Source organism: Triturus cristatus, chromosome 7 (genome assembly GCF_964204655.1).
Source record: "Triturus cristatus chromosome 7, aTriCri1.1, whole genome shotgun sequence".
NCBI lineage: Eukaryota > Metazoa > Chordata > Amphibia > Caudata > Salamandridae > Triturus > Triturus cristatus.
Window position 1 is genome coordinate 779,980,129 of NC_140590.1, and position 25,732 is coordinate 780,005,860.

Here is a 25,732-nt window from a genome sequence, read left to right on the forward strand (position 1 = left end):
GGTTTGGATACCGGCACCCTCATGGCGTCCTATGTAGCTAGCCGTATTCGGAAGCCAATGGACCAGGAGGTCCGTGGTCGCCTTAGGGCAGAGTGCCTCCGGCCATCCCTGCCAAACAAAGTGACTTGCACCCCAGAAATCGATGCCAGAATGGCCACCTTCATTGGCAAGTTCATCAAGGATCCGAAAAAGGGTCTGGATCGCTCTTGGCGGGCCTGCCAAGATAAGGTCTTGGATTTGCTGGGGCCACTTACCAAGATATTGGACATGGCAGAGGATGCCAAGAAGACAGGCCATCTCATAGACCCCACGATCCTCTCAGGTTGGGCGCAAAGAGCCCATTGTTTTCTCATTAATGCAAATTGCGCATTATCTACCAAGCGTAGACGCTCATTATTGATTAAGATTGAGCCTAGTCTTGGGAAATTGGCCTCTACTGAGGCTGGGTCAGTAGCGAACGAAGGTCTCTTCGGAAATCCGTTTATTATGGAGTTCTCGGTTCGTGAATACCTTCTCACTGGATAAGGCCCAGCAATCGATTAAAAAAGTATTCAGTCAGCACATTTTTTGGGTCGGCCGGAAAAGGTATGGGGCGCTCCACCGGCGGTCCTTCCAACACCAATGCCCACAGGGCTCAAATCAGAAAATCCATGCAGTGGCAGGACCAAAGGAAATTTGGAGGGTTCTAATCCTCGAGAAGCCGCGGCAAAGGTTGCGGGGGAAAGGCAACCCCTGTGGAGCCAACAATGCACCTGGTGGACCCACCGTTAAGGAATACCCCTTTTTTCCGACCAGAGGTGGGGGGGAAGGCTGCAGTGGTTCAGGCACAATTGGGCAGCAATTACAGGGGATTTCTGGGTGTTACAGACAGTGATGGGTTTTTACATAGAGCTCCATGGAACCCCACACCAGACTTCTCGCCCCGCACCTCTTGATTTTTACCAGAGAAAAGGCGCGGGTGGTAGACCGAGAGATACAAGACCTCCTGCAGAAAAGGGCTATCGTGCACGCAACCCTTCACTCAGAGCAATATCTTGCTTGTCGAGAAGAAAGACAAGGGTTTCAGACCGGTAATCAACCTACAGGACTTCAACCAGTGAGTGGTGTATCACCACTTCAAGATGGGAGGTATTCACCTTCTCAGAGACGTGCCCTTACCGAACGACTGGTTGGTTCGATTCGACTTGAAGGACGTGTATCTTACGGTACCCATTTTCCCACCCCACAGACGTTTCCTACAATTTCAATGGGACGGACTCGTTAACGAGTTCACCTGTCTACCGTTTGGTCTGTCATCAGCCCCTTGGTGCTTTACAAAGCTGTTGAGATCAGCCATGGAGTGGGTCCGGGCCCAAGGCATGCGCCTCAGTCTACCTCGACGATATTCTTTTGATGCACTAGGAAAACAGCGTTTTGATTGCCCAACTCAGACTGACTCAGGATCTTCTTTGGAATCTGGGTTTCATTCTGAACCACCAGAAATCGGTTTACGTGCCGGCACAAAAGTTGACCTTCTTGGAGTTCCAAGGTCGATACAGTACTGCAATGCCTCCGACTGCCCCAATAGAAAATGCGTTTGATTTGCAGGGAACTGAGAACTCTGGTTCGAGAGGGCAACCTCCATCTGATGGGTTGGAGGATTACAGGGGACATTGGGAAGTCCCAGGCCTTTCGGAGACAGCTTCATCCCTTATCAAGAAGGCATGGGCAGAAACTACAGTCAAGCGATATAGATCTTCCCTGAGGAAGTGGACATGCTGGTGCTTGCGACTGGGTTTTGATCCCAAGGAGACCGATGTGATCAATGTAGTTACCTACCTGTCAGAATTAGTCGACAGAGGTTTGGCCTATCGCTTGATCAATGCGAGTAGTTCAGTGATATTGGCAGGTCACATGCCCATTCAGGGAGTCCCGGTAGGGGAACACCCTCTGGTATGCTGGTTGTTGAGAGGCATACGCCTTGCTTTCCCACCATTGCCGAAGTATTCCTCCATGTGAGAGGCAAATTCAGTGTTACGTTTGCTGCAGTCTTGGCAGGATAATTCTCATCTTTCCCTTAAGGAGTTAACAGATTAGCTGACGATGCTCCTTTATCTTATCTTGTGCAAACGGGATTTGGATGTCCGAGCCTTGGAAATTACGGCGCGCGTGTTCACACCGGAAGGGGTGTCGTTCACTGTTGGTCGTCGCACAAAGTCTAATACTAGGGTGGTTCACTACCCGGCTTTTCTTTGTGTGTGGTTCGATGTCTCAGAGCATACGAAATGATGATGGATGAATACAGACTTCCAGGGGTCTCTCAAATTCTTATTTCACTTAAGAAACCTTTCAAAGTGGTGACGGCCGCCAAAATTGCCCGCTGGATGAGATGGGTGCTCCAGGAAGCTGGCATTGATACAACGGCCTTTGGAGCCCATTCGACAAGGGGAGCCATGGCTTCCAAGGCCTTTGCCATTGGTGGGCGATTAGAGGACATTCTTAGCGCTGCTATTTGGTCCTCAGATTCTTCCTTAAAGGCCTTCTATTTTAAACCCATTTTGGGCATGGCTACTCTGGTGGTCGATCAGCTTTGAACTAGCATAATCTGAACCTCCGGTCCGGACATAAAATATAAAAATTCCTAGCTATTGTGAAGGAAAGTTTCAATTCTATTAAGGACGCGGAGGCGAGGATTATCCCACCCATTGGACTCAAGTCCCGTCCCTCCCGGACAGTTAGAGTCTGCGTATTGGTTAAGTATCTTATTTTGGGAGGACTTCGGATAATGCTTGGAGTCTGCTTTAATGCTTAGAGTGTCAATGTTTGTTGATTGACCCGATTCTTTATTGTTCATACAGGGATACTAGATGTTTTCCCTTTTTCTGATGCTACCTTCTTGTCTTTGCAGGATCGGAGCAGAAACAACACTATTAATGGAAATGTGGGATCTGTTGTTTCGGCCGAAGAAAGAGGAAGTGTTGTCCTTTTGATATTGTTTATATGGGAGAGGAGATGGCCTAACGGCTAGGGCGCTCGACCTCGGACCTGGGTTTAAGTCTCGGTAATGACGCTGAACATCCTGTGATTCTGGGCAAATCACTTAATATCCCCAAAAGATGAATGTGTGTCCTCATGTAACGTAACTAGTACTATGTAAAGCGCTCTGATACCTGATTGGATTCGGGTCAAGTTCGCACTATATAAAAACTCTGCCAAAAAAAACTATGGTTGTTTTCTATTCCTTACAAAGACTCATGGGATTTGTAGTCTTTGGCTGTTTGTTTCTTAAGGCTGCTGAGCAATAAATATGAGAGAGTAAAGCATAATCCTAGCCTCCGCGTACTTAATAGAATTTAAACTTTCCTTCACGATAGCTAAATTTTATTTTCTTATAAATTTTGTTCAGATACCTAGATCCACAAATACAAAACGACAATAAACGGGGCCTACTTGATTTGATGCTCACTCTGGCATGCAAAATAATCCTGGGTAACTGGAAAACTTTCAAGTTAGTCTCTTTCAAGATGTGGCAGGAGTGGCTAAGAGGCACTGATAACACTACTCTACAACACACCCAGTGGCGCCCAGCCTACAGGAAAACGCGGAATGCTATGGACTCTTCCTCCTTCATCTTTAAACCCCCAAGACAACCTTTAACATTCGATTCACCAAGGGATACATTTGACGATTGGCGTATTCTAGCCGCACAATACACTAGAATTACCTCGAATCCACATCTCAGACTCTCCTCAAGTGCAGCTTTTTTTCAGTAACATGAACCATTGGTTTTATTATTATTATTTTTGTTAACTATAATTTAATGGTGTTATAGCAAGATCTAACTTTAAGTAAAATGTCCTATTTACTCTTAAATTGGCACTGGTACCACTGTACTACTGCATATGCGAATACTTATTTTACGATTTCTATTGCTAACAGGTCTGCCAAAACATGTAGGACTTTGTCCTGTTACAATTTTATAGAATGAGAGATTTGTGCACTAGTAGCCACTTGCTGTTTATTTCTTTTGTTAATTTGGTTCACCGTCTCATTTCCTTTTTGTTGTAATTCTCTTAAAATTTCCAATACAAATTATTTGAACAAAAAAAAATAATGTTTTCCCATTGTATCTTCTTACTTTACAACCACACATTCCTCCCCGTTCTTGAAAGTTAGTTAAATCTAGGGTCTTTTTTTGTAAGGTGAATTAACCAACTTCATGTTTAACTTTCTAAGAAATAAACCCCAAGAGGACACACCGATTAAGTGCTGGAACCCACAGTTAAAGTAGTGTTCACAGGGAGGAACAACAAGACTGCTTTGGATCATAAGATTGACACAATGAACAATGAAATAAACCTATAAACGACAGAGCTGTGGAAAATCAGTGAAAGAGTTGGCCAAACAGCACTGCTTTCAGGTGCAACTGCGGATATAAAATCGTCGAATGAGCTATAAAATCACTACAGTCAGAATATTAAATAATGAGTGCCTGGCTGGAGCACTCATATGGAAGGACAAGGAGAAATAGTTATCTGGTGCAGCTACCAGAGAGAAAGTGAGCAACAGGATAAAGTGCTTACCTATTTATGGAAAACAGAAATACTAATGTCCTCAAGCCCAAAGGTCTCTCAAATGTTTCCCCATAGGGTGCCACTACATCCACTAAGACCAGGAGCATCCCCAGGAGCCATAACAACCCACCTGTTTAATTACAAATGTCAAGAAAAAAAAAAAGGGGCATTTAAGTACGAAAACACTCCCCTTCATTTTTTTCTGAACTTCACACTGGTGGTGCAGAAGCGAAGGAAAGAAATCAATACAGTAAAACAAGCATTTGCAATGCAATAGGTCTCGCATTTATAAGAGTTTGAGCTATTGGCATTGTAAAATTACAATGGCTTTTATTTATGTTTTGGTTTTAAAACAAATAAAAGGCATTGTCATTTGCAATGTCAGTAGCATAAACTCGCATAAAAGCAGTGTGTGGAGTGCAGCAGTGTGCGGCATGCAGCAGTGTGCGGCAGTGTGTGGCGTGCAGCAGTGTGCGGCGTGCAGCAGTGTGCGGCGTGCAGCAGTGTGCGGCGTGCAGCAGTGTGCGGCGTGCAGCAGTGTTTGGTGTAGCAGTGTGTGGCATGCAGCAGTGTGAGGCGTGCAGCAGTGTGAGGCGTGCAGCAGTGTGCGGCGTGCAGCAGTGTGCGGCGTGCAGCAGTGTCGTTCAGCGTGCAGCAGTGAGTAATGCAGCAGTGTGCAGCAGTGTGCGGCGCGCAGCAGTGTGCGGCGCGCAGCAGTGTGCGGCGCGCAGCAGTGTGCGGCGCGCAGCAGTGTGCGGCGCGCAGCAGTGTGCGGCGCGCAGCAGTGTGCGGCGTGCAGCAGTGTGCGGCGTGCAGCAGTGTGCGGCGAGCAGCAGTGTGTGGCGTGCAGCAGTGTTTCATGTAGCAGTGTGCGGCGTGCAGCAGTGTGCGGCGTGCAGCAGTGTGTGGCGTGCAGCGGCGTGCAGCAGTGTGTGGCGTGCAGCAGTGTGCGGCGTGCAGCAGTGTGCGGCGTGCAGCAGTGTGCGGCGTGCAGCAGTGTGCGGCGTGCAGCAGTGTGCGGCGTGCAGCAGTGTGCGGCGTGCAGCAGTGTGTAATGCAGCAGTGTGCGTCGTGCAGCAGTATGCGGCGTGCAGCACTGTGCGGCGTGCAGCACTGTGCGGCGAGCAGCAGTGTGTGGCGTGCAGCAGTGTGTGGCGTGCAGCAGTGTTTCATGTAGCAGTGTGCGGCGTGCAGCGGCATGCAGCAGTGTGTGGCGTGCAGCAGTGTGCGGCGTGCAGCAGTGTGTGGCGTGCAGCAGTGTGTGGCGTGCAGCAGTGTGTGGCGTGCAGCAGTGTGTGGCGTGCAGCAGTGTGCGTCGTGCAGCAGTATGCGGCGTGCAGCAGTATGCGGCGTGGTTTGTAAACAAGAAAAGCGGACATCAAAGGAAGGGTGGGAGGGAACGAGCATATGGGGTGTGAGTTATAACGAAAGTTAATTGTTGTAAGAGGGGATGCAGGAAGTGAGGCCGAGCGCGCGCTGGCGAAAGCAGTCTGCTGCTTTCAAGTCCGGTGCCAGATGCCAGCTTCGCGCTTGAATGCCTCACATGCACTGGCCATAAACCGCATTCCTAAGGTCTTGTGCCCCTTACTAAATCTCTCTGAATCAGTGGTCGAAGTGGGCGGGAACGGCAGGGCACTGCCTGAATGTATCTTTGTAATTTGGGGCTTGTTTTGTTTCCCCAGTTATGAACTCAAGACTATAAATACCATAACGCAAATAAAATCAGGACTGGATGACCTTGTTGCTCCTGGCAGAGTGGGATATAAGAGCTTCAGAAGAAGCAAGACAATATTTAAACAAGGAAATCATCTTGACACATATCAATTGATCCCCTAATCAACCTCCGCTGCATTAACTTTAAGAAAGCAAGCGGTCCTGAAGAAGGTGGATTGAATGACAGGTATCCACTGAAACGTGCGTCGGCCTGTTCCATTCTCCAGCTGGCGGCATTACCATGGTACTAAAGAAGAATCTTCACCAGGAGTTCTTTCTGTAGCAAGCCATTTTTAAGCTGGAAAACAACGAATGTGATGTGTGAATGAGAATGTGTGGTATGCTATGACTGGATGTGAGGTTTGTATTAATGAGATATTGATATGGGGACAAATTTAATATTGTTATATTGTATGTTTTTTCTTGCACAAATCTGCACATTTAATAGTACTGTATTCATGTTTGCACCATTTGTATTATATATATGGACACAGAAAATTATGGTGACTTTTATTACCACCTTAAAAAAATGTATTTATAATTCCCAAAAAAAAGAAGACAGATAGAATTTGCAAAAGAAAATAATAAATAAATTTGAAATGATGTAGATTCTTCTGTAGATTGTTTTTGATATTTCTAAGCACAGGGATAGCCCAATCGAGCTGAATTCAGCCAATGGATAGTTAAGAGTTTTTAGCCAAGCAGCACATTAGCCTGGGTGCTGTGCTGCCAGGGATTGAATCGATATACAATTACTACACACTAGGTCATGCAGTCTACTTCAAGAATACATGCTCTGGAAACATTTATAGATACATTCCAAAAAAGACAAGTGCGCTGATGCAAGTCAACAAGACTATAACATTCTGTGTACGACTGCACCACTAGTCAGATGAAAACATGTTAGTCACAAAGTGTGCAACTATATGGATAAGGGATTGGGCTTAATTCTAGTCAATCTGTGGTGACATTTCATGGCAGTATTCAACTAAACAAATGCATACATAAATAATACCCAATTAAAAAAAAATGTGCTTTCATACGAATAACCGTATCCATTACCTTGAGAGTTTTCATGTACAAAGCTACAAATATATGCAGCCATTTTGGAGCCTGTGCATCAACATTGCAACTAAAAACAGTATATATGTGGGGGCAAGTATGTCATCATGTCTTAAGGTATTGAACTAAATATGTGGACATTACAAGGACACGTTTCATCTCATTCTCAATGCCATGCAGAGAAAATATAATACTCAGGGCACAGTGCATGCATGCCAACATGTGTAGACACGAAAGATGTAAATTTAAAATTAAAAGAATAAATAAATGGGAGAATTTATTTCCCCATTAACGTGCATTGAAGAGGAGGTAATTTCAGTTAGGAGAAAGCAAAAATAAAGTAACTTTTGGCTTTAAAAATCGGGGTCTCCCGCCTGAATATGTGTTTTGGCAAGTATGAGAGTGTGGCTGATGTGCAAGATGGGTAGGGGATGTCGATTTGTCAGAATGCAGGTAAAAGCTGGCTTTGGCAAAGGGCATGCGAACATGAACCTTTTTCCAGTGCATCACCAATTCAAAGTGTAAATTGGGTAATCTAATCATCTGCAAAATCCTCTAGGCTGGCCCTGAAACATAACGGACAACCGGACAAACCAATGCCTGAAAGGAGCTCACCCAAACAGACAAAGGTTAAGAAGAAAAACATTTTTTTAAAGCGCCGCTTCTGTCACCTCTAGGTGCTTTAAATAGAAACGGCAACTGTTGCCATTACACATTGTAAAGCTGTAACATTTACCCACCTTAGAAGTATGGTCCTCCTATAACATCCCAAGTCAGCCACGATGTTTAACTCTCTGAGCCACTTTGTACTGTTATTATGTTTGTGAGATAGCTGTGCGGTGACGAGTGCATGTATGTACTGAGTACGTGCTTTAAGTTTCATTTCTCCTTTTTAATCCAAATTAAATTCCAGGCAGAGGCACAACTAGAGCTAAATTTCGGGGGGGGGGGGGGGGGGGGGGGGGCTAAGCAAATATTTCGGGGTGGGGGGGGAGCTGAATCTTTAAACAGTAGGTAGAGTGGCGCTGCTTTTGGGGGTGGGGGGGCTGAATCTAGGCGGCTGCAGGGGCTCTTAGAAGGGGTGAAACAACAGCGAAGCGTCATTAACATGCAAATGGTCTTTTAAAGACCTGTGAAGTGCTCGGGTGCGGCTGTGTGTGCACCGGGAAGCGGTCTCATCCCGGGCTGCCACACACGACAGGGGGGGGGGCTGAAGCCCTGTGAGTCCAATGGGTGTTGCGCGCCTGATTCCAGGTATGCCAGAATGTGTTCACCCTCATTGGCACAGAGATTTGTACATGGCGTTCTCTGATGGGAAGCTGCCATTTACAAGGGATGACTGAAAGTTCCCCTCGTGAGATTGGGCCATTTGCAAAAACATATTTTAAATGGGCGAAAAATAAGTGATCCATCATACACGGTCAGAACGTGTGAGGCAAAATGACACGCAGCTACAACTTGTCATCTCTCGTTCTGTCTGCTACGATAAAACGCAAGTCAAAATGTAACAAACTGCACAACAAACATTAGGCGGATTATAATTCCTCTCTTCTCCCTTTTCTTTCTAACAAAGATGTTTCTTAGGTAATATTTTATTGTTTACCTACCAAAAGCACCCCACTAGCTGCAAAGAAAAGCGTAGACTTGCAAGCAAAGATGCAAGAACGCGCGCACAAAGCCAATGTGTAGTCCTTACCTGTGGAGTATTTGAATTCAAATAATGAGTAGTTAATGCAGACGTGCTCCGCGTTTCAGACAATATTTTGAAACATTGAACTTCTGTTGATCACTGAATATTGATAAAACGGGAATAACCAGTTCATCTGGCTTTGGGGGTCGGGGCTGAAATCATGCAGCTTACCTGATTCAAACGGCGGGGGAGGGAGAGAAGGCCAGGTACGTAAAAACAAAAAGGTAAGTGAGAGTGAAGATTAAGTCCCTGACAGGAGTCCGAGCTAAGAGGGGAGGGGCAAGAAGTTGGGGCCTGTAAGAGGCTGCAGCGGGCTGGGAAGCAGTCTCTGTCACCGCAGTTGATTTCAAGCAAAAGACTGTCTACCCCCTCCCACCCAGCCAAGATTAACACCACCCAGCCAAGATTAACAACCTTGTTTACAGTGGAGGAAGGAAAAAATGCTTCGGAAGCGGCAGTCCTGGGTAGAGAGAAGTGGAGAAATTAAACGAGACCTATGCTTTTAGTAACCAGCACAGGCGGCATGCAGCGCTCGTTACTAAAAGTATATAATATTGAAACAAGCGCGCACTGAAGCAGACGAGGAGGGAGTGGGAGGGGGGAGTGGGGACGGGCACAGTGGTGCCGGGAGAGGGTGAGATTGAGAAAGGGAAAGATAGGGATCGAAGGAGAAACAAAATAGATAGAAACCACAGGAGGCAGCGCTTTAACACCTAGCTAGACAATAACAAGCAGGAAGGGGGTGGCAAATGGTGTGCACTTTGATGTCCTCAGTGGCCGCGGCTCACTGAGGACATCAAAGCGGCCGTGAAAGTGATCAGGCAGTGCTTTTCAGGCCTCCAAATGGTGCGCGCGCCCGGCGCACATGCACTGTATTTGGAGGCCTGAAAAGCCACTGTTTGCACTTCCAAAACTCGCTTACTATAAGTCTCGCCAGAGCAGCGCTAAAGCGCTGTCTCAGGCGAGACCTAAAAAGGCCTTTGAGAATGGCACATAATGTACATGATCTTATTCCCAGCCTGACTGTACATCGTCTTTCAGGGGAAAGACATGGAACTCTGAAGAGCCAGATGGGGCCTGGGTCTGGCTGTTGGGTTGACCACACAATACAGCCGTGGGCAAACAACAGCCTTGAGGAAGGGCTTTGCAGTGAAACGAAGTTGACAGGGGCAGGAATGACCTCTCTGTGGAGCAATAGGGTGGCACACACCAGAAGAAGCAACAAGACAAAGCCGCAGATTAAAACACTTCGAACGGACAAGGACACTTCTCATGCATGCTGAAGAGGCACAGACGAGATTGGTCCATGGTCTCCTGCAAGGGCATTATAAATCATTTAACCCTAAGGGAACCACAATAATGTTGATGACAGAAAGCAAAAATACTGCAAGTGGGTGGGGTGTTTAAATGGGCCACTTGACAGATGGACGCGGTACCCCAAGTCTGCTAAACTGTGGGACTCCAACAGCTGGAACACTGGAATAAAATACTGAAACGTTTATTGATTGCAAAACAGAATATTTGTGAAAGATACTGGGTGAGGGAACATGTCATGCAATTTTCTTTTATACTTAAGCATACTGATAATTGTGAAGTCTTTAGCGAAAACCCAGGTGGCTTCATGGTCCACCAGAACTGCCACTCGGTGACAAAGATGAGCTAGACACAATGTTAGGGTGAAAGGCTCATGGTGCACTGGGGAAAGTGTGAAGTTATAGGCCTGCAGTGCAAGTGGTGGCATGAGAGGGAAGAGAGTTTTCACTAGTTACGAGGTTCGTAAGTGCATATGATAAAGGGGAAAATGCACATCAGTAAACTGGAGACAAGCTTGCAACAAACTGACAACACACAGACTGTTGCATTATCAATAGGAAAGATAAACACCTTGGCGTTTTTTGTGTGAAATGGATGGAGATTGAAGAAAAGAATAAAGAGGGGCTGGTGCTAAGAATGCGGACCAAAATGAATACAGAGTGAGTTTTCCATGAGATGGGCAATTACTGGCTTTTTATTGGCAGGGGCAAATTTAGAGTGGCCTGCCAATCTAGGTTCACTTCACCCTCCAGAATAGTGGCATATTTTAATAAGGAAATCAACAATTTTACATGCGGCGAAAAAATGGGATGATATGGATGGGAGATATATAGCACCAAGTTGCATGGAGGAGTGAGAATGCTTTTAATAAGCTAGGTGTATAGATATATGCCACTGGGCTTGCAGTCCACAATGTTAGGGGTCATAGAGAGGCAATGGTTAGATCTACTTCAGAGAAGGCTTATCCTAGAAGAAGACTTTATTATGGAAGATGACACAAAGGTGGACAGTCAGACATCAAGGCATATACAGCGAACACCCCATACCAGTCTATGAGGCTCATGAGTTCTCTGGGACTACATCATATGTGGAGAGGCCTTCATGGAACACATATGTAACTCTCATACAACTTAGAGCACACAACATATACTCTTGTATTGACTGCATTTTCAATCAAGGCCCCAGGCACATAGTTTTAAAAGCCCTACTTGTACAGCTAAGGGAGAGTCTGATCACACACTCCTACTGGTTGAGCTGACATCGCCCAAACAGAAACACTTTGGAGACTTGAGGCTGGACCCATGGTACATTACCATTAAGACGACAGCGGAGGTGAAATAGTCCTTCATGAAGAACTTTGAAGATGGTAATGACTCATTAGAATGTGCATTAACAGTATATGAGGAGATTAAACAGGTTAAGCACAACAGGAACAGTCAGGACCAGAAAAGAAAATGTGTTGATCTCGAGACTACTTTCAGAAGATGTATGCATCCAAACTGACAATAACTGAATTGGGGTAGAGGAGTTTCTATTAGACAATCATATCCCACATTTAACAACAGATCAAAGATCCTCTCTGGAGGAAATCATAATGACAGAAAAGGTGGACGTTGCTCTGACGTAGCTTCAGATAGGGAAGATACCAGTCCCCATCAGAATACTATAAGAAGATGAGAATGATGGTGATGACACAAATGTTGACAGTGTTTGAGGAGATGAAAGATATGGGCAAATTACCACTTGACTTACGGCAGCGACAGCCCTGAACATAAAAATCGGAAAAACGACATAAGACTACTCACTCTATTGCTGCTTAACTAATAAATTAAAATACTGGTAAAAACATATTGGCAATAGGTTAATCCTGAACCCCCAACTTGATACATCCGCATCAATCTGGTTTATACCACAAAGGTCAACACGCCAGCCTGGATCGACTGCATAATAACCTGGCAGGTACTAGCAGATCTGGTGAACCCACAGCCATTGCATCAATTGACATTCACAGGGCTTTTGATTCCATCAAGTGGCCTTTTCTGTTTGCAGTGTTGAAGGGGTGGGTTTCCGGGCACACTTCCTGCCCAGGGTGAAATTAGTACATGGAGCTTCACTTGTAAAGTTCAAGAGTGAATGGTACTCAGTTGAGTACTTTCTCAAAAAGAGAGGGGGGGGGGATCAAGGCAGGGATACCCTTTGTTTCCATTACTGACAGAACCCCTAGCAGAGTGGATAAGAAAGGATTCATTGATACTGATGGGAAGTGGTGTGAGCCTGGTATGAGCATCTCTCGTTATATAGAGCAAATATTTTGTTGTATGTAGCTGACCACATCTAATCACTAACCGGATTGAACCTGATCTTCTCATTTTAGTGGATGGGGGGGGGGGGGGGGGGGGAAGGGGGAGGGCTTAGGGAAGCACTGGTATCCAAATAAACTGGGAATAATTGCTGCTGTAACCCAGGGGGTGGGACTCCCCAGCAGTTCTCCCTATGCACCGCAAAATAGACGGCAGTTCACTTTAAATAACTGGATATCAGGATCTCAAATGATCCTGAAAAGTACTTTGCAGGTAATCTGGCCCCCTTGCCGAAAAAACTAGTATCAGACACTGGGCATTGGAAGGAGCAATCATTTACCAACCAACACTCGAAAACACCACTAGGGGGTGGGAATCATAATGCAGGAGGTGAATGGGTTCCACGTCTGGGGCACAATAGGTATCTTTACACTGAGGAATATATGGACTATGTCAGATTTTTCTATTTGCATTAGGATATGGAGAATTTGCAAATATTCCATTACCTATAGATTAAACATCACATCAAAGGGAAGAAAACGGAGGCAGGTGAATCTCCCGTGGGAATGTGGATTTCTGGAACCAAAACGATAAAGAAGGCAGTATCTTGTACATACATTATCCTAATGTCTAATACTCAAACCTGTTTTACTTCTTAAAATGCACTGAAAATAGATCTGGGAGAATTTGAATAAGTCCTGGGATTTTATAAAGAGATGTACAGAAGATCAAACGTTATATTGTTGCAATAAAAATTCTACGTACACCTCACTACACTGCAATCCAATAAGAGAGGTATGGAAGTGTGACACATGATAAATATATGAGGGACTCCAGACAAATGGGATTTACTTATATACAACATGGAGCTTCCAATCAATTATTGAATATTGGAAGGACATCCTGAGGGAAAAAGGTTGAGGTGTTTGAAACACGGCTAGAATTAAAAACCCTCACTATCCCGCTGGATCTATTCAGAATAATAGATCAAACTATTTGTAGACCAAGGGATAAGAGTGGCAAAAAAGGAACGTTGTGAAAAGGGAGTGCGAGTTCACAATCACCAGCATTAATGCACTGGAGAAGATGAGAGATTAATACAGCAGGACAGGGCTGCCCCACAAAGTTTGAGATGGTTTCGGCAGCATGGATAGTAAACCAGGGGCTCGCACTATGAGACGGGACATAGCAGAGACATGCAATATTAACTGTCTTGATTGTATTACATTGAACAATGTAATTCTATGCACTGTGTATTGTAGGAACGCTTCCTCCCTCCTTAATGCATCTGCAAGCAGTGTGGCTGCTAGTAGGAAGCCTTTACTACAGTTGTTTTTATGTACTCTGATGTAGGCTTTGGTTGACCATTCCTATTGCCCTCTTCTAATTGAGATCTGGAAATGCACTTGTTTTTATACTTTTAGAGATTGTAAATAGACAAATGTTTTTACTTTTTGTACACTTTGATGGTTTTTGAACAAACAACCGAATAAAGTTATTTGATGATGATGTTAAGTTTTTGCATTACTTAAAAATTCATTAAAATATTTTTTTTTTTAAAGTTGTGATCTTAACTGAATTGATGGGCACACAATCACACACACAGGATTTGGGATCACTTTATGGAAAAATCTATTTTTAATAAATGAACATACCAGCCAACCTGGCTCCAATTTTTAAAAGGGCAAATATGAACATCAAAGAACTTAAGAGCATTCTAACAATTTTTTTGTTTGTTTAACTTTAGCAAAACTATTTTCTGTCACCAGGCTTCAGTCATTGTTCTTCTCTAGGGGCAGTTTTCACATCTCATTAATGTCAAGAACTAACAGATGGCATGCTAATGCCAATTAGCCTCCAGAAGCTTCAGGCAGGTAAATGGTAACCTTCTAAAAGTTACTTTTCCTAAAGAGTTACAAAAAAATCTAACTTTACCACTAGATTTATATTGTAATAAATATTAGAAAAACTGTTGTTTTTTTTAAAATTCTTGTCCCAATCCAGAGATAGCAGAATTAATACTGTAATCTGTACTCCAGTTTTCCACATGTGAAAATTGCTTTTGGTAGCCTGTCTATGCAAGTACATGGTAGCATTTTTAAATACCATGTGACCAATAGGTTTAAACAGGGATAGTTTAATAATTAAAAGGAAGGTTTTTCCCCTGTGAAAAGGTTTATTCTGACAGGTGGGGGATGTAGGTTTAAATTGCAGCAGTCAAGCTAAAATGATAGGCCTGAAGCCATTTTTTCCTTCTCATACTAATGGGATGGCAGAATACAAGCTGTGGTACACAGGTGACATTTAACTTTCCCTGCCACAAGTGTAGTTTCTTCACCACATACAGGGCCACTGGAATTATGCAGCAGGAGAGGATCAAATTATAAGGCAGGGTTGAGTAAATTATGCAGCAAGAAAAGCAAATTATGCGGCATAATGTCGCATATTTTGTGATAGTATTACTGCATGATTTTGATATTTGAATGCTTGTTAAAACTGTCTGGACATTGGTTCCACCTCATTAGTAGCAGTTTAACACCCAAATATTGCAATAAACTACAGAAAGATTACCAGCGAACCTTTTCAATGGGCCTTTCCTGTGCAGCAACAAGTGTTGCTGTGTCTTTAGTAATTTTTTAACCACTTGAGCTAGAAACAAATTCATTTTTTTTTAATGTCCAGATTATGCAGCAGAGAATGGATTAAAATCTATAATTAATCGAAACGCCGCAGCCAAGCAATCGCATAATTCCAGTTGCCCCAACCATATAATATGGTCTTACAGGAGAGTTAAATATGGCAATCGGTGATTAGCCACGTTTTACGTACATTGTGCAATGGGCAGAGGAACCCCAGGATGCAGAATTTAAAAAACAGCAATAAAATTTAGCAAAAAATGGAGATGAATATGCAAAAAGGGTTAATTTCTCACATCAAGGTTCTCTCCAGGATTAACAGACAATTACAACTTTCTCGAGGCGCATCAATCCAGTTTCTGCATTCGATGCAGCACAAAAAAACACCCCATAACAATGCAATTTGTCAAGGACTCCCTCCAAATCAGGGCAGAAGAGGAAACTGGAAACCCTTACACGTAGGACGTCATTGATGTCTCAGCAGCCTTTGTACAATATCTATCACCAAGTTCTAATGGACACCCTCTCTGTCCACATGGCCATTTCTGAAACAGTCCTCAACTGGTTCGTCGAACTAATAGGATGCGAAACGTCCAGATGTACTCTTGCAAATTATCCACTATCCCTGTCAAGTATGGAAAGCCCCAGTGCTCCAATCTTCGCTTAAAGTATACTTAATCTACTCTTGAGATCTTATTACGTAAATAGCATGACACTCTACACCAGTATGATGACGACTCCAAAGTGTTGCTGGCAATAGACATCCTACACTTTAGAAACTGTTTGGACACCATTAAATTCTGGTATGAGCAGTTTTGCCTGATGAGAATTTAACTTGGTCTTGGTGGAAATTAGCATCAACGAGGACAAAAATCAACAACAAACTGACTAAGGTACTAACTATATAGAGACAAGCATCCCCTTCAAAATAGCACATTTATATAAAAAAAGGTTCTTGGCAATTTGGCACCTAATTAGCCTCTTTTGCAGGATAAAACCCTTTCAGCGCATACAATGGGCTCCACAGTGCATGCGCTGATGTCATCAGTCAGGCTTGGACAACGTCCTACTCACCAACCTCTTTGACTCCAACCGGAACTCCCAATAAACACTTTCCACGCAACTGCCACATGATCAACAACGTCCTACTCACCAGCCTCGCAGACTGTACCATCAAACACCTAAAATCATCTTCCAAACACCCTGCTGCTGAACACCACCAGCACAAATTCAACCACATCATGCCTGCATTTCAAGGAACCTCAGCAGCTCAAAAAACTTAGGCCAGTCTGTATAATTTCCAAAGCCATTCACACCAACAAGGCTAAACGTTTCAGGAAAGCTATCTATCTTTAGCCACACTTGCAGCACAAACGTTGTGACATTTAAAAGTTTCAAGCTATGAAAAGAGACGACACAATGGGAAATAGTCGGCTAGTGTGTGTTCCAACTAATAAGGTGTCCCTTAAGTCAGATTTCACAGCATACAATATAATGCATAGTATTTCCACTTATTATAGATATGCCCCGTTACAAAAGACTTCTGGGGAAAAACTATTATAGTTGAGCGACAATTGCCCAGGGGCAACTACTAGAGAACTAATCACCAAGTTGCCCAAAGTAGAACTACTTACCAAGCGGCCCTACTGGTTCTACTCACTAAATTACCCAAGGTACAGATTCAGTTTCTAGGTCTGGCTTGGATCCTGGGTAGGAGAGGTGCTGGATGTAGCATGGATCCCTCAGTCATGCAGCAAACGTGATAATATGGCTACGGGTATTGAACAGGAATTTTATTTACCAGAATGAGGCACACTCAAAACTATGCTCAAATGATATACACGGAGACTATCAAACCTGTAGGTCTAGAATTCAGAAGGAATGATAAGAAAGGAGTACTGACAATAGGAATATATGAAGTACCCTGCTCTGTTACTTGCCAATGATAATGTACAGTCACGTGCTGATGCCCTGCGTCATGATGGGCTAAATTTTGATTTACTGTCCAACGTTGAGATGACCTGAAACCAAATACGATTTACAAAGAAAAAAGTAGATAGTGAAACAAACCTTTTACCCTTCTGTCACCTCTTTATGATATGCCCCTTCATCAGAGACCTCCTCTTCACTACTGACCTTCAGGAAAGTCAAGAGGGCCCCCTTCTCCATTAATCTCCTCTCCTGCTAATATCCCAAAGATCCCTTCCCATTAAAAGATATGTTTTACTTGAAATACAAGCTTCCAAATAAGCTTCTAGTTTTCATACTTCGACCATGGCTATGTTGTATGCCTCCTTTGAATTATGTAAACATGACAGTACAGCTCTCACCTGAAAGTTTCTGCATGCTGTTCCATTGCATTAAATTTCTCTATTGAGGGCCCAAGTTATATTAATCGCCCAAGTAAAATAATGCTTCCTTGCTTTCAGAATCTCAACTTTGCAGCTAAATCCAACAATTTAAGGTCCTTTCTCTTTTCCAACCCATTCACTCAAGCAGGAAAAATTGATTTAGGTTAAAATAGGTTTGTGACCGCATCAAAATAAAAACTCAAGTAATCAGAAAGTTAAACATCTCTTTTTTCAACTATAGTACTAAGCATACAAGATCAACTAAACTGAGCTGTGCCCACCAAGATTGAAAGTCTCACCATAGAGCCAACAGGTCCTTCCGGGCAAACCTCGATCTAGGGATAAAACATCCACTCCCGCTCTACCCAGAAATAAGCCCAATAGTGAGATTTGCAAAGCATCCACAGAAGTCTGGCCACACCTTTGCCAGGCACTATTCACCTCAACTTAGTTCAGAGTGGATGCTGCAGTAAGTCAAGACTCACTTTAAAAGCGTTTTACTGAATAGCTTATCCGCAAATCTGTTTGTTGTATTTCAGGTGTTTACCTGGCTTTTCATTGTAGATGAGCTTGCTTTTCTTTTCAGGTTTGCATAAAGGTAAATGAAGATCCCTTGATGGAATCAGAAAAGCTACTTACTTGCTAGTTCTCGATCATGGATAACTTTACTGAACTCATTAGCAAGCCTCCTTGCTCTGCAATAAGACAGGGACAGCATTTTTTAAGGAAGCCTTCAAGATATTTTTGTCACAATATGTTCCATTATGAAAAGTGCTGTTAACTGCAGTATTTAGTGTCCAGGGCATGCAGGCTGTCCTAAAGTGTCACTTTCTTGTTTTTGAAATGGAGATATGTCAGTATCTTCCGCTTTTTTATACTTTTGAAACAGAGCACTGAAAAGTGCAGAAAACAGCACAATTTTGCTTGTAAAGTAGTTTCTGATTACAACTGCTTATTACAAAATGAATTTGAAGCTAGGAGCTCACAAGCAGAGGCAAATCTAATCAAGTGTTTGAGTTTCATTAACTTACCTAGGATAAAGAAAAAATAGGTTTTCATTACCAACTATCATGTGCTCCATATTAGGAATGTGTCCCATAGACCCAGATAAATACAGTATGTGACTGCATTATTCTGAAGTATAAATCTGTGGAATGTGGCATGTACTCCGTTTTTAGTATCACAAAACAGCTGCACAGGTAAAGCTGTCCAGATGAGATTTGTTAATAAATTCTTGCTCAAAAGGTGAAGCTTAACACACCAGAAAATTGCATGATGTCTTGGAATAGCATAGAAATGCTAAACAGTGCAGACACTACATAAAATAAACAAACCTCCTTTTTTAAACTCGGTGTTTCCTTGATCCTTGAACCGCCCACTCTCTTCTTTCCGCCTCTGCAGCAGAAAAGGAAAAAAAAAACGTTTACTGCAACATATATTTGCACCTCCATCACCACATACAAAAACTATCTCCTGAAACTTACACCTGAAATCCTTGCATTCAGAAAGGAAATTATCCTGGTACTAGCCTGAATAATTTCGGTTTGAAAAAAAGATTTCAATGCTAAAACGTATCACCTGTGAAAAAGACAGGGCCTAAAATTGACCACTGTATAAAGAGCGACTCGGCAATCGAGGGGGAGGTGCTCCTTTTAAAACGGCACATTTACCCTATCTTATCAAAGTTGATTGCAGTCTACCAGAACTAACAAACTAGTCAGCAGCCATTGAGTGCAGACTGCAACATTAACAGATCGTACACATAAAAACTGTGTGAATATTTAACAGTAGCTGTCATTCAATTTTGGTGACCATTTGGACATATGCAACCTGACTCAACAATGATGTGTTCCAAATGATCATGCGAGATCAATGACACCCAGGAGCACATTAAACAGTCTTGAAGATTGTCAACACTTAACTAACACAACGTCACAGATTCTGCACATCTACTATCATGGTTAATGAAAGGCAACTTTGCATTCTTGGTACGCTGGTTATATAGCGTAGGCTGCACCCTGTATAGAGAAACAAAAAGAAGAAAGCACAAACCTATAAAATGGGACAGGAACATAAAGTTACAGGTAGAAGAGTGGGTCATTAAGAAAATGACGAATATGAAACCCAAGGCACCTGGGGAAAGGTACTGGAAACGTATTCCTGGTGTACATGATTTATAATATGCATTCTGTTATAATCAGCAATATAGAAATGCACAATCAGGAGGACTTTCTCCAGCAATTCAAGCAAAATGGCAAGGCTTGTTTTCTTGATTAATTTTGACTGTTTCTTAGGGTGTAAGAAAGATATCGAAGCTATACAGTATTTGAATTTAAGATGACATTTGTTTATTCACAGTTGAATGTATTTTGTTTAAGAATCATTTTAAATCTTTGGACCATTTGCTCCCTCAATTTTAAATCATACTTTTTTCATTGAATATGCATCAATACGTGGATTGTGTAATGCAGTATGATTTATGTTCATTAAACGATAAAACACATCCTTTTACCTATCAAAAAAGCATTACATAATCCACACGTCAATGTCCAATCCTTGCCCATCCAAGTTAGAAATACAAGGAAAAAAAAAAAAGATATTCTCTAGTCTGGTTTTGTGGCGCCTGCTGAAGCAACCGGTTAGCAACTTTCAAGTAGGGAGACTCCGCTTTCCATTGCGCAAGGGCCTTTTAAATCAGTATCGCTGATATGGGTAATAGCAACATTGGTTATTTATACAGTGCTGTGCAGCTGCAGTAGCAAGTGGTCTATAATTATAACATTTTATTTTCAAAAGATCTGGATTGAAGGATTTTCACTGATAGTCATGAACGTAGAATAGTCTGCGTGCGAGGACACCAAAACACTTCTTTGTACATATTTTGTGATGTTGGAGGTAGTCACCTCAACGTTGAACAGTCTGGTGACACCTCTATAAGTCTAAGACAGGTCAGCTTTAACTGCATTCTTTTCTGCTGAAAAAATTATAGCAATATAATTTCGATTATAAATCTAAACCACTTTGCAGCATTTAAAGTAGAAGTGTGCTCCATAACAAAAAATAACCCAATTCGCTGCTGTAGCTGCAGAAATAAATTAAGAGAACGGTGACTGTCCGGTCAAATGTGCATTAGCTCCACTTACTGTACACTGTAGCTTTAAGAAGAGCCAGCAGTTTCCATTACCCACCTTGCATCATACTGGTAGTTTGCCTCACAGGCTCAGTTCTTATTTCCAGCGTGTGCCGACTTGTTCTCAGAACACTTCAGGGGGATAACCCTATCTATTTTTCTGAAGTTTTATTCTTAAGAAAGAAATCTTTTCATAATTATCTCGACGTCTTTGAAGACTTTAACATGTTCCCTGTTTTTTTATTGTCCTATGGGAGGAAGAAGCCTCCCACATGCGTGGTCTGTTTACCTCCATCTCATTCTGTAAAAGAATGTCCATTTTGTCAAAAAATGACAAAAGGTCTGCAAAGACAAGGAGAGAGGGAAACTGGAGAAACCGCTGCAAAAGAAACAGAAGACAAAAGAGGGTGCTCCCTCCAATACACCTAGTTCCTCCCATGACCAGGATCCCCACAGAGGGCGTTCCAGGGAGAAGAAACATAAAAGGCACCATCATCATGTAAACACTATCGCCAATCATGAGAGCATTGGTCAACGTCAAAACCATCAGCACCCACATGCTTGCTGTGAAAAGGCTTCACGACTGCTTCAACACATGAAGGTACCATTCATCTACCTTATCAGTACCGTTACCAATGACGTGGACCATCAACATCAAGACCTACAATGTCAACATCGCCACCTGAAGAAGTCATGTGTCCGACGCCGTTAAGACTGATGCAAATACAATCAAACTCAGTAATACCTAAACGACACCATTTGACGTTAAAGCACTCCAGGGCACCATCATCGATGTCGAAACAGACTAGGTCGCTATCACCATCGACACAGACATACAAAACTGACACATACAACATTGAGACATTTGAAGTCGACATTCATTTTCAACAATCCACTTCATTTCATCAGGAGATGCAACTGATCATGGTGAAGAGCCAACTATATCAAAAAGACCAAGCCTCATTATTTCAGCACAAAATCCTGTACATGTTCCTCTTCAGCCTTTAAATCTACCACCACTCCCACATCCTAAAGGAATTTACAGCACTTCGGCTCCTCTATCTCTGCAAGGACCCTCATTCCCATTTATGCCGAGACCTACAGACCCTGTTACACCTCCACCACGATCTTCTGACAGGCGTAAACAAAAGAGAATAACTTCAACATCTCAGAGCTCAACTCAATACGACACAGATTTATCATATACACAGACGTCTCCCCCAGTTTCTCCTCATGCAGCACCAGTAGATGATGCCTTAACTTTTCAAGACCTACTTATCAGAAAAGCAGCCAATTTAAACATACAGACAGAAGTTCCATGTATAACAGTCCCTTTCATTATGGAGGCCTTGCAGCCGATGGCTTCTCGGATACCGGTACTTTCACTAGTGCCAAGATTTACAGAACTGGCAGAAGAAAAATTACCGACTCTGGCTACTCTAAAATTGGAAACACCAAGACTTCTTAAAGTATAAAGCGGCAGAACAGGATCTAAGTTATCTCAAACAAGAACTGAAACCAAGGACGAAACCCCCAATTGCCTGTGATTTGGAGCCGAGGTTGGGTCATTTCTACACACGATATGGTCTTGTCCAGAGATTAGCTCTTACTGGAACGCTATAGTGCAGGATCTAAACAACATATTGGGTGCATCAGTCTACCACTAGACCCCAAGTTCATATTGTTGGGGATATCCCCAGAGGTGTAAGTGCCCAGGAGTAAACTTATTTTTAGTAACCCAAGTCGGGAAGCAGGATATCGCCTAGCATTGGGGTGCCTGAGCCACCTTCTTTAAGAGAACAGCAGATAGAAATGGACCTTAATGTGGCCGCAGAGAGAGCCACATACAAGACAAGGGGGTGCCTTGGGAATTCCATAAGGTTAGAGGGCCCTGGCTTACAGACTATGAAATAGATGTGGGGTGGAGAAGGAGAGGATGTAGTATACTGAAAGAGGACGAGTCCAAGTAATTTTCCATGAAGATTTATTGATTAGCAGGTTATTTGGAAAAGAAGAATAAGAGTATAATAAGAGCCCCACCAGGAGCAGCTTCCCTGCTGCTCAGCCCATACACCAACTGACTCAGGCACTCCAACATTCTCTCTCGCAATCATTCTGGCTGAGCAGCAGGATACCACATATCTCCTTCCTTTACAATGGAAAAGAAGGAAGAACTAAAATACATCAGAAAATAAGCAAGAAAAATAGAGAAGAAAATACTCCGGAAAAACATGAAATGAAAAGTGGAAAAGTAGGAAACGCAAACAAGAAAAGATGAAAAGAACACAGTGACTAATGCACCAACACCCTTTCTCACAGAAAGATAAACCCACATCCTCCCTCACATAAATAACAAAACAAACCCATGTACAAAGATATGAAAGCTGGCCAGGCAAACATAAAAATATACAAGGGTATAAGCAACAAGGAGAAGGAGAGAAAAAACAGAAGCAAATACAGTGAAAGGGTGGAAGCAAAAGGACAGTTGCCTTTGACTCAAGCAAGAGTATGGAAAAAAGTCCCCAGAAAGACAGCAAATCCTGGGTATGGCAGAAAATGCCACACGGAATATTGCAATAAGTAAATGCAAAACAGAAATAGGTGTGGGAAGAACCACACAGTACAATGCCATACAGAATGTTAAAACTGGTGTGACATAAAATATCACAATAACACACGGTATGGTGTAAAATACCATACAGAAAAACACAAGGTATGGCGTAAAATTCCACTTGTAATAATGTAAATTGAAACAACAGTGAAAATAGGTTTGGAGCATGCCACACGGCAACGTACAGCAAAACTATGCAAGTGGAGGTGTGGTTCTCTTCCAGGGGATCCTCATCAATAGTCATAAGCATTAGAATATTCCCGCCCATGTGCGGGATCCCGGAAACAGTATATTATATGTGCCCCACATATATATATCCATACATATATACCTATATGTATACACAAGCAATTGCAGCCCATAACACCCTAGAGCTGAACCATGCTGTAAGGAATTTCCACTATACATAAGAAAATAGCATTATAAACATGAGAAACAACATTATAACTTGTTTGGAAACTGTTTTAATGCTTAGAAAACAGCAGAAATTCTCAGAAAACACTGAAAGCATAGGAAGCTCCCAGGCTGCATTGCAAATACCCAGTCTAAAAAGACTGAAAAGCTAACTAATAGCTGCATAGCAAAAAACTGACACCGTGCCTTTAAGGCACACCTGACCCCCACCTTCCCATCATGCCTCAGGGGTGGCAGTTAGGTCAGTTGTTCTTTCCGGCTCCTTCTGGGAGGATCCTGGCAACAGAGCTCCACTTTTTTCTGAGTTTGTCAGAAAATATTGTCTATTTTTCAACTGTTTTTTCCCTTACTTGGACGTTTTACATCTAAGTCAGTAAGAGGCTGTCTTTTTTAGGCAGTTTTGGGCATTTTTTCCAACTTGAAATGCCTTCTCTTTTCGATCATTGCCCTGCTTGTGGCAAGAAGAAGGCCAGGACTGAGACTCATAGGGTCTGTATCCTGTGTGTCCCGGAGGATCATGATTCCAAGACATGTCCTCACTGCCAGAGCCTGTCCACGAGAACTTTGAAGGACAGAGAGCGAATTCGCATTTATGGCCTGGCACAACCATCCAGAGGCCGATCTCCGGTGAGGAAGGGCTCCAAGAGGCCTAGAGATTCATCTAGGAGCAAGTCCTCTCGTCCTTCCGCCTCAGCGTCGGGCTCGGTGCTGAGGAAAGATGTTCCGGTAGGTCGTGTTTCCAAGAAGAGACTTTCGACAGCGGGCTCGCCGTCGAGAGCAGGTACGTCGGCGACGTTGAAGTCCAGACCGCCTTCGTCAACTCGGCGACGATCGGCATCGAGATCTAGAGCCTCTCCGCCGTCGTCAACCCGGCGACGATCGGCGTCGAGAGACACCACCCCTCCGCCGTCGTCAACCAGGCGACGATCGGCGTCGAGGAGCAGGGAACCTCCGCCGTCGCCAACCCAGCGGCGATCGGCGTCGAGGAGCAGGGAACCTCCGCCGTCATCTCGACGACGATCGGCGTCGAGGAGTGTCACCCCTCCGTCGTCGAGGGCACGATCCCCTCCGTCGTCAAGGCTCCATCAGCGTTCGACGTCGAGACAGCAGGATCCTCCGCCGTCGTCATCCAGACGGCGTCGAGGTTGGCATCCGCGTCGACGTCGAGAGTGGCAGCATCTCCGCCGGCGTCCCCACGGCGTTGAGGAAGAGAGGGCCTCCGTCGTCGGCTTCACATCGCCGTTCGACGTCGAGGCGGCATTCTTCGCCCACTGAACATGGCCGCCGGTCCACATCGAGGCGTCGTTCGACGTCGAGAGAAGAGTCCCGGCGAGAAAGAAGGCGACGCCACGGATCGACGTCAAGACCACACTCGACGTCGAGACAGGCCTCGGACAGGTCGGTGGTCCTGGTGACAGAGTCGGCGTCGCGCCATTCCTCCTCTCACTCAGGGGCATCTCCACGACCGGCAATTCCACGAGAGCCTGCCGGCCAACCCCGTAGGTCTTCCCCTCAGACTCAAGGGACCATTTCTCTGTCGCCCAGATGGCTGCTGCCAGCACATCATTGGCAGGACTCAGGGGCTACAAGGAGGCTGCGGGAATACGTCAGTCAAGTGCATGACTCTCCGCTGCAACGGCTGGTGGCGGCTGTGGACAGAGCTAGCCCCCCCAGGCCAGCACGTCAGAAGTCGCCGGACAGCAGGCGACGCAGATCGCGCTCCCCCAGGCGGGAGGGGCGTTCAACCGGATCACGGCTCGTGATCATCGCCGGGAGCGGAGGACTCCATCATCGTCCTCTTCCTCGTCCACCAGGTCCTCCATCAGGGACTATTCACCCACGCTATCGGGCAGCCCAGTGTCCAGGGTCTCGCCCATAGACGACATCAACACCTACCAGGAGGTTTTGAAGCGGGGAGCGCAGAAGCTGGGGATTGAGATGTCAGTCCCCCAAGTCAC

General features: G+C 44.0%; 1 protein-coding gene across 1 annotated transcript in view; it reads right to left on the reverse strand.

Annotated features, from left to right (window-relative positions):
- Nucleotides 1-25,732, reverse strand: part of LOC146810543 (tetratricopeptide repeat protein 1-like) — a 51,569-nt gene that overhangs the window by 11,820 nt on the left and 14,017 nt on the right. Inside the window, exon 2 of the mRNA XM_085617583.1 lies at nt 18,954-19,014. Within this exon, the coding sequence (XP_085473709.1) occupies nt 18,954-19,014 (61 nt within the window). The remainder of the gene's footprint in view (nt 1-18,953; nt 19,015-25,732) is intronic.